The 11022-nt window shown below is 37.5% G+C and overlaps 1 protein-coding gene across 1 annotated transcript; it reads right to left on the reverse strand.

Moving 5' to 3' along the window:
• Positions 1-7490: 7490 nt before the first annotated feature.
• LOC121372861 lies at positions 7491-10638 on the reverse strand. The gene is made up of 3 exons (XM_041499301.1): positions 10429-10638; positions 8795-9170; positions 7491-8012 (listed from the first exon to the last, which is right to left on the reverse strand). Exons 1-3 carry the CDS (start codon positions 10588-10590, stop codon positions 7528-7530), a joined length of 1023 nt encoding a protein of 340 aa, XP_041355235.1. The 5' UTR covers positions 10591-10638; the 3' UTR covers positions 7491-7527.
• Positions 10639-11022: the final 384 nt, after the last annotated feature.

Here is an 11022-nt window from a genome sequence, read left to right on the forward strand (position 1 = left end):
GAGAAAACCACACCGAACATCACTCGCAAACACGCCCTAGAACAATACACCAGACTCGGAACCACACCATTCCAAATATCGCTGGAATAATGTATCACGGGGATATTCGATACTTTTCGAAACACTTTTTCTTTGATCGAAATTGTTTCTGCTGTGAAAATAATCGCCAATATTTTAAATATAACTATATATGTGACTGCATGAAACATGTTACGAACTGAGAAATTATTTGAAACACTAGTATATGTGGTTGTTGTCAGCGTTTTAAAACAGGAGCTGGTCACATCATACCTGGAGGGTAGTGTTTTTATAGTCTCTTACAAAAATCGATACACAAGAATCAAACGCGTTGAACAGCTGATCGATAATCACATAACCAGAGGTACCCCTTAACTCACACGTACCACGACGTGTAATTAATATTAGAAAAAAAAATATCTAAAGAGGATATCTAACCACTGATGCTACAAAACAATGCATTTAATTGCATTTAGTCCTCAAAATAACTTGAGTAATATCACTGTCAATAAAGGCCCATTGTAATGAATGAATGAATGAATGTATGAAAGAATGAATGAATGAAAGAATGAATTAATGTTTAACGACACCCCAGCACGAAAAATACATCGGCTATTGGGTGTCAAACTATGGTAATTCAAAACAGGAAGTGTCCCATGATAAAGGCACATGATTATAAAGTTGTTTTGGGTAAAACACATTTAACAAAAGCATGTTCTAATCTAAAACACAATTTAAAGGGACATTCCTGAGTTTACTGCATTGTAAGATGTTTCCGACTAATAAAATATTTCTACGATTAAACTTACATATTAAATATATTTTGGTGTTTAGATTATCAATGTGTTTCTGGTCGTCTTAATATTTGTAAGAAGCCTAAACTTGATTTTGCCTTCAAATAATTTGGTACGTACGAAAAAGAACATATTTCAGGAAATAAAATGAATTTTAACCTAATACAAATATTAAATAAACAAAAAAATATATTTAATATGTATGTTTAATAGTAGAAATATTTTATTAGTCGGAAGACTTGTTTTAGGGTCATCAGTAAAGTAAGTTTATTTTGTTTAATGACACCACTGGAGCACATTGATTTATTAATCATCGATTATTGGATGTCGAACTTTTGATAAATTTGACATATAGTCTTACAGAAGAAACCCACTAAAACAATTCCATTGATAGCAAGGGGTCATGAAAAAGTTGTACACTGCTAAATTAAAGTTCACTACTAATTTAGCCGGACCGCTGATTTTCAATCTCAGTTTTATAGCTTATAGTTAAAGAAGCTTTTCAACTGTCAATTTAAAGGCATATTGTCACAGTCCACTGACCTATTTAATGATCTAACAAAGTATTACCTGAACAAAAATAATCTGATTTGTCCCTAAATGTACTTTATTCAACCATCTTCATAACCACCATACTCCATTTTTTAACGACATTTTATACAAAATAATTGAATTATGGCAATAGTCCATAATTCAAAAACTAAAATTGCCGAGAGGGATGACATGGATTTCACTCCATCATGGTTCAGTTACGGTGATGCGATAGATAGATTTGGATTCCAACAATTAATGTACTTTTGATTTAATATCCGTTTATAGAGAAATATGGTCCTTAAATCTGTGACAGTATGCCTTTAAATCTATACGCAGCGGACACTGCATGTTGGTGTGGAAGTAGTTCGGTTTAAGATCCATCGACGTCGTCACTGCAGTCGACCCTGTACATTTTACCGACCACGGATATTGGTACTGTCGTAAGTTCTTTACACTGTGTTTTTATTTAACTGTTGAATTTTTATATTGATGTTGCTCATCACTTTAGTTTACTCTTTACCATAGTTTGACGTTCAATAGTCGATGTATTTTTCGTGCTGGGGTGTCGTTAAACATTCATTCATTTATTCATTCATTCGTTCATTCATTTTGGTACTGTCGTAACGACAAATGTTGCTACCAGAAGTAGAGAAAATAATTATTGAACTTTTCTCTTTTATTAATTACTTACTGTTGGGGATCACTTACGATTAATCATGTTCATATAACTTAAAAAGGACATTCCTGAGTTTGCTGCATTGTAAGATGTTTCCGACTAATAAAATATTTCTACGATTAAACTTACATATTAAATATATTTTCTTGTTTAGAATAGCAGTGTCTGTATAGTCAATGTGTTTCTGGTCGTGTTAATATTTGTAAGAAGCCCAAACTGGATTTTGTCTTCAAATAATTTCGTTTGTTCGAAAAACAAATATTTTAAAAATAAATTGAAATTCAACTTAGTACAAATATTAGAACGATGAGAAACACGTTTAATATACAGCCAGGTTATAGGTTATGCAGAAAAATATATTTGATATGTAATTACAGTCGTCAAAACGTCTCTGTTAGTCAATAACATCTTAAAAATTGCAGAAAACTCAGGAGTGTCTCTTTAAGACCAAAATATGTTAAAATTACCAAACGTTTGATATCCAACACTGGCAAAAGCCGATTATTAATAATTCAATGTGCTTAAACAAAACAAACTTTAACTTTATCGAATCGTTTATTTAGCGAGACACTAACAGACAACAGAAAGGTAAATTGGACCGAGATATAATGTTCGGTTATCAATACTTTGAGCATTGGAAACGCTGACAATATTTTTATCAGTGAAAACTGAACTCTTATTTTTTTTTAGAGGCTTCTAAAGTAAACATTGAAACAATAACACTACGTTTGACAAAACAAAACGTTCGGTCGTTAAGTTCTGTATATCTCGGTTACGTCACGTCTTGTCTTTCAGAAATTATTAAAACATTATCTATAAGCAATAAAAATATTTTTATTATAAACATTATAGTATTTACATTTGGTGATTATCTTGTTTCAAACACTAAATAATAAATAATTCGTAAGATAAAGAAACAGCAAGATTAAATGTTGCATAAATGCGTGTATAATGGGGTGGGTAAAACATCATGCTTTGTGGAGGAATCGGGATCAGCTACATAGTTGGACCTGACAGAGATATATAGGCCCAGACAGAGATAATGGTGTCACGGTTCTCCGATATATCGATCACGTCCTTGGATCTCACATTGTGTCTAATTTTGCCCTGTCGCTAGAATGACATGTTCCAGCAGGGCAACGATCGCGTCTACACTGCTAGAGCTACCAGGGACGTTTCCCAGCAGCACAGAATCAGAATCAGGACTATGCCATGGCCTGCCCTCACTCTGAGAAAGCCCTGGTGCTTATAAAACGTTTAGAGTCTAGACTCAAGACTCTAAAACAGTCTGAGACAAATTTGTTTCATCCCACTGCCCCTTTCCTTTGACTCCTTTGAATTCCATCTCATTTCTTCCCGATCTGGAAACTCCTCCTACCTTTCAACACTCTTTCGCTATCCACCTCAGCATCCCAGTCCTGGTCTCTTCAACCGCGACAGGTGCTTGTCTCTTGTGGTTATCCGTGCCACGCATCTGTCATTCCCCATCAGCGTTTAGCTGTGGGCTTAGTCTTACCACTTCGGAGAGTGTTCAGTAATTACTGGCATTGTTAAGAGGCACTTGTAACTACCTACTATGCTCTCCTACAACCGGCGGTCGTTTGTTAGTGCCGTGGGTCTGAGACACTAATGCCATGGCAACGCCATACAAACTGTGTGCGTGTGACGTCATTAGAGATCGAGTCTGGACTCTAAACGGTTTACGAGCACCGGCCCAGGCCCGAAGAAGGCTTGTTGAAGTCCACTCAAGGCCGAGAACTGCAGGAGATCTACTTGCAGCTTTCCTCAGGATACCAGCTCAGATTAAATTGGCCTTTATCAACCACCTTATTCATTCCATGTACAGGAAATGTGTGTCCACGGTCAATCCTCAACGCGGTATTAACTTGCAACGTTCCAACTGTAACTTGTAACGGTTGTATCCTCCTGGTCAATACGAAGAAACATTTCACAGACACTGCAGATGATGTGTGGAAAAAAAATGGACTGTTAAAATTTCCAAATTCTATATTGAAAATTAGCATGTGACGTTACTTTCACTGTTAAGTATACTACTAGTATATATATATATATATATATATATATATATATATAAAATATAATTATACGCCTTTTTAATCCTATATAATTAAATTTCCGTTACATTCATTACAGTATGACGTCATCCCATTGGTCCAGCCGTAGCAACGGGAATTTGTTCATTTCCCGATGAATGTAAATATTACGTCGTGTGGGAACGTCATACCTGATGACGTCATTTTATATTGGTAATTTGTCTTATTGAACGTTATTGTTTTTAACCAAAAAAATAATTCAAAATAAAATATGAATTAATTATAAGTATTGTCTGTTATTTCTTTTACGTTCATCTGGGTATAAACAAATAAGAATCTTCCGCAAACTTATGTGAGAACGGCTTCGCCGATTCACACAGTTTGCGGATTCTTTTTTTTTTTGTTCATACCCCGATGAACGTAAAATAACGACAATCCTTAAAGGGACATTCCTGAGTTTGCTGCAATTTTTTAAGATGTTATCGACTGACAGTGACTTTTTAACAAATATAGTTTGCTGCATACAATATTAGTGTCTGTATGTTAAACGTGTTTCTGATCGTTCTAATATTTGTACTAGGTTAAATTTTACTTTATTTCCAAAAAACTATTTTTTTCGTACGTACGAAATTATTTGAAGACAAAATCCAGTTTGGGCTTCTTGCGAATATTAGACGACCAGAAACACATTGAATATACATACACTGATATTCTAAACAAGAAAATATATTTAATATGTAACTTTAATCGTAGACATATTTTATTAGTCGGAAACATCTTACAATGCAGCAAACTCGGGAATGTCCCTTTAATTATGCTAATTGCGACAACAATACACCGGAATGTTTTATGCAACTTTGTTACTGGGAAACTACCAATAAGTTTGTCTTTTTGAAGAGGGCGGGTGGTAAAGCGTTAGCTTGATGTGCGGTCGGTCTTGGATCGATCCCCGTCGGTGGACCCATTTAGCTATCATTGTTAGATATAAGCTTCAGGGGGCGGGACGTAGCTCAGTGGTACAGCGCTCGCCCGATGCGCGATCGATCTAGGATCGATTCCCGTCGGTGGACCCATTTAGCTATTTCTCGTCCAAGCCAGTGCTCCACAACTGGGGTAAAAAAGGCCGTGGTATGTATTATTCTGCCTGTGGGATGGTGCATATAATATATCCCTTGCTGCTAATCGAAAAGAATAGCCCATGAAGTGGCGACAGCGGGTTTCCTCCCTCAATATCTGTGTGGTCCTTAACTATATGTCTGACGCCATATAACCATAAATACAATGTGTTGAGTGCGTCGTTAAATAAAATATTTCCTTCCTCTTTCTGAATAAACTGTCAAAAGTTGACAAAACGCCCCCATTAACTTTTTTATCTAAGGCACCGTTGATCCGCTCCTAACTCGTTCCTCATATAAGAGTGTTCAAAATGATTTATCTATATATAATATTATACAAAATAGAATTTCCTCTCAAATATCACATCTAAAAATGATTTATCTATATGAAATATTACAGAAAATAGTATTTCCCCTCAAATATCACATCTCCAAATGATTTATCTATATGAAATATTACAGAAAATAGTATTTCCTCTCATATATCACATCTCAAAATGATTTATCTATGTGAAATATTACAGAAAATAGTATTTCCCCTCAAATATCACATCTCCAAATGATTTATCTATATGAAATATTACAGAAAATCGTATTTCCCCTCAATTTATCACATCTCAAAATGATTTATCTATATGAAATATTACAGAAAATAGTATTTCCTCTCATATATCACATCTCAAAATTATTTATCTGCATGAAATATTGCAGAACGCCTTCCTGTGTTGAATCGTTCGGTAAAGCGCTCGACCGACGTGCTTTGGTCATAGGATCGAAGCCCCTTGGTGGATCCATTAACTCGATGGCTTTTTCCGTCACAACCAGAGCCCCACCATGGTACAGACACATCAAAAGTACATATAAAAGATCCCTTGCTGCTAATGTAAAAATGCAGCAGGTTTCCTATATATCTGGGGCCTATTTCACTAAACTCTCGCAACTTTGCGATCTCGCACTGCAATGCTAAAAGACTTACAAAGAGGATGCTTTGTTGTCTAGCAGAGCCTAGAAGAGCTTTGTGAATTGGACCCCAGATTGATCAAATGTTTGATACCCAGTAGCCGATGATTAATAAATCAATGTGCTCTAGTGGTGTCGTTAAACAAAATAAATGGTCGTTAAATACAAAAATTAAAACCTCCCGCCCGCCCACAGCGGTAAAGCTCTCGCTTGATGCGCGGTCGGTTTGGGATCAATCCCCGTCTGTGGGCCCATTGGGCTTAATTATCGTTCCAGCCAGTGCACCACGACTGGTATATGAAAGGCCGTGGTATGTGTGGTCGTCTGTAGAATAGAGAAGTGAACACCACAAATCCTGTGATTGGTGATAAATGTGAGTATATTGGTTGTAAACAAAATTAGTTTCATCTGGGCTAAACATGTATACAATTTTATTTCATCTTGTACCACTGTGTCATGTAGCCTTGTGCTTGGAACATGTAACAAAAATGTACTCGAATTTTATACGGAACTAGGGTATTTATAGACGCTATCCGTTATCTCAGAAATGAGCAGCTTGACCCCATTTTTTTTTCTGATTCACTTTAAGGGTGAGGGGTGGTAGTATTTATATTCGTGGCGTTTATGTCGATTGATACGCTGCAGGTAGAAGTTTTAGCCACATACATGTGTGTTACTATTGTCGTCTATGGGATTTGATTTGGTGGCATACACCCTATAAGATCCCATGCAACTAATAGAAAAATATAGCGGGTTTCCTCTCTCAGACTATTTGCCGCAATTATCGAATGTATGACATACAATAGCCGATGGTAAATAAATCAACGAGCTGTAGTCGATAAACAAAACAAACTTTAACTTTTAACTTAAAGAGACATTCCTGAGTTTGCTATAATTTTTAAGATGCCATCGACAGAGACTTTTTAACGATTGTAATTAAATATCAAATATATTTTTTCTACATAAAATATTAGTGGTTGTATATTAAACGTGTTTATGATCGTTCTAATATTTATACTAGGTTAAATTTCATCTTGTTTCCTAAAATATAGTTTGTTTCGTACGTATGAAATTATTTGAAAACAAAATCCAGTTTGGGCTTCTTACAAATATTAAGACGACCAGAAAAACATTGAATATACAGACACTGATATTTTAAACAAGAAAATATATTTAATATATGTTTAATCGTAGAAATATTTTATTAATCAGAAACATCTTACAAAGTAAACTCGGGAATGTCCTTTAACTCTTCTTTTTTTGGAGAGAAAAAAAGGACGATCACAAACACTTTTTTGACATAGCACTAGAACAATAACCAGTAACGACATACAAGAACTCCAAATTTCACTGGATTTATTGAGCTACAAAAACAACTACACGTTGTTTGCCCTCTTTAAGCAGTCCTTAGGACAGAAATAGGATACCTTCCCTTTACAAAAGAAGGAACAGAGTTGACTCCCCTTAGACAACGCGGGCAGGTAAGCTGTAGTCGGTTTTGGCCTTGTGGTGGTCTGTTTCAGTGTCGTTGCCTTGACTGTGGTGGTAGGTTTCCGTGTTGTTGGCTTCGGCGTTGTTGTAGTTGTAGTTGGTCTTGGTGTCGTCGTAGTTCGTTTTGGTGTTGTTGTTCGTCTGGTTGTTATCGGTTTTGTCGTCGTTTTCCGAGTTGTCGTCGGTTTCCGAGTTGTCGACGGGGCCGGTGGTCTCTTTGTCGTCTGCGGGTTGTAATCTGATCTGATTGAGACATCTGCGCAGCCGTAGAATTCTTCTTGTTGATTTCCGCATCCGGTGCAGCACGTGGCACGAGGAGTGAACAGCCACCGTGACGTAATCGTCGACTTCCAGCAGCCCCAGGTGTTTCCTGGGAATATAATTGTTAAAATACTATAAATCAAAGGAAAGGATTGATTGGTTTAATGCACCTTAGCACATTTTAGACTATGGTTATTTTTCAGTTACCGCGGGTCAGGGGTGGGGCGGTGGCCCTGTCCTCCCCGTTTCCCTGGTATTGTGCTTAGAATGCTGGAAATATATTTGAAATTAAAGCTTTTCGGTGAAGCTTGCCATGATTTTAGTCGTTTCGACACTTGGTCTAGACTGTGAGAAAAGGGAAATGGCTAATTGTTTAGACACAACAGTTGACTTCAAAAAGCTTCAGCTATTTCCCAAGAATAATTTATTTTAAATGCTATACATGTATATAAAAACAAAGAAAAAAAAAAGAAAAAAGAAAGAAAAACAAACCAAACAAAATCCTCCAAAACAAACCAAAACAAAAAAATCCCCCAAAACAAACCAACACAAAACATATAACACACGCGCACACATACACACATACATACACACACACACACGCACACGCACACATACGCACACACACACACTCTCTCTCTAACACGCACACACCTACACACTTGTAACAGACAACCAAACACACACACACACAAAACATACACACACACACACACATACATACAAACACACACACACATACACATACACACACACACACATATACACACACACAAACATACACACATATATACACACACACACATACACACACATACAAACATACACATACACACACACACACACACACACACACACACACACACACCAACAAAACACTTTTATTTTCACCTGCTACATATCTCCACTGTAAAACACACTGCGAGCACGTCAGATCCGGCGGAAGTTGTAATTCTACGTCATAGTATTTACTGTCCCAGGTTTTCAGCTGGTATCTGATTTTACCGTTAGTCTGACGTAGGACGTGCTTCTCAAAACATTCGTCCGTGGCGGCGATTTTGTGGTCATTCACCGGACACATCCGGAACTCGAAATATCCCTTGTGGTTTGTCGTCAGCTGAACCGTGACGGTGATTGTCTGCCCCTGCTTGTAAGTCTTCACGATAGTTCCAGTGGCGTAGACTCCGCCAGCTTCGTGTGGGCGTGGCGATGCGTCGTATTTGTCGCCACACACCCCGCAGTTACCTCCCATTAAGTTATGCTGATACTGAAACACACACACACAAAAGTGTCGTGGTTAAGCCATCGGACATAAGAGTGAGTTTTAACAACTCAGTGGGTAGGTGTAAGACCACTACACACTCTTCTCTCTCACTAACCACTAACAACTAACTCACTGTCCTGGACAGACAGCCCAGATAGCTGTGGTGTGTGCCCAGGACAGTGTACTTGAACCTTTATTGGATATAAGAACGAAAATAAATTGAACTGAATGGAGTTTAGAATGTTTAAATGGATTGGGAGCAGGGGGCAGTGGCTTAGCCAGAAAAGGGGAGGCACGGAGGGCATGCCCCCAATCAAACCTTTTTGTTTTAAACTGTATTAAATATTATAAAGTCATACATACATCCGTAGTACATAGTGTGGGTTGCCACCCCCTCCCCTCGCATAAAATCCTGGCTACGCCAGTGACAGGGGTGGGTGGGGTGAATGGGTTATTAGACCAGCCTTAAAGAAACCATTCTGATTTAGTAACCAGCTAACATACCTTTTGGAGCGATTAAAATTACATATTAAATTAAGTTTCATAAATGTTTGCATTTCTTGTCCTCCAAGTATCCACAGGAGCTCGTATTGTATTCATTTGGCAGGATTATAATCAATATTGTGATATAGCAGATTTTTTTCTGAGGAGTTCTGGGAATTGCAATTGGCAATCCATTATGGTCAAAACACCTGCCATAGTCATATTACGTCGTATGGATAAAACGTCCTTTAAACTTTGTCTTCTGAAGATATAGGATTTTTGAATGCGTTAATGATTTTTTTTCCGTTCATATTTCCATTTGTGCGTGGCGATGTACAAGACCGTGCTTCCGCCCTTAAATAAGCTAACTGCGAGGTCAATAGAGGGCGGGACGTCAACCAGTGGTGAAGTGATCATTTGATGCACGGTCGGACTGGGATCGATCCCCGTCGCTGGATCTATTGGGTTGTTTCTTTTTCAATCCAGTGTTATATCAAAGGCCGTGGTATATGATATCCATGATATTTCTTGCTCCAGCCAGTGCATCACGACTGGTATATTAAAGGTCATGGTATGTGCTATCCTGTCTGTGGGAAACATTTAAGGGTTTTCCTCTCTAAGACTCTATGTCAGCATTACGATAATTATATTCAACATCTAATAACTGATGATTAATAAATTAATTTTGCTCTAGTGGTGTCGTTAAATAGAATAAACTTTACATTTTTATGTGATAGACTAGATTACCCCCCTTGTTATCTGAATAAAACTGACTTACCTCCCTTCCACCACAAAACTGTTCATTGTCCTGGTAGTCGACGGGTGTGTTAAATCCGTATCTCCAAGCAGTGGCTCTCCCTGGTGGATTGGTCAGTCGTCCGTGACCTTGGGTTTGTACCACGTGACCCAGAATAAGAAAAACAGCTACCAACATACGCATTGTCGTCTGGATGAGTCGACTGTGCCGTTATGGGTATGCCTATGTTACGTGTGACTGGAAAGTAATATTTAAAATAAGAGGATGTGGAAGTATCTGATATATACTCTTCAAAAAAACTAGGGGAACCTGAAATATTAATGTTAATATCAACTATTAGACCGAACATACGTTTTGACCACAGGCATCCTAGTAAAGAACGTCCCATTGTTTGCACGTGAATCACGCAGTTGCCCCGTACACGTGCGTGGGGTGTCATTCTCAATGTTGACAATTTCCAGGAAAGTCGATTAATCACTGTGGAACATTATTTCTGTCAATCTTTTTCATTCTGTTGATCATACAGTTGTTATTGTTTTGTTTTTAGTCATTTTTATCGTTTGAATTTGCGATTTACTGATAAAAGAACGTCACCTTTCAAATTTCACTTGTGAC

Source organism: Gigantopelta aegis, chromosome 5, assembly GCF_016097555.1.
Source record: "Gigantopelta aegis isolate Gae_Host chromosome 5, Gae_host_genome, whole genome shotgun sequence".
Taxonomy (NCBI): Eukaryota; Metazoa; Mollusca; class Gastropoda; order Neomphalida; family Peltospiridae; genus Gigantopelta; species Gigantopelta aegis.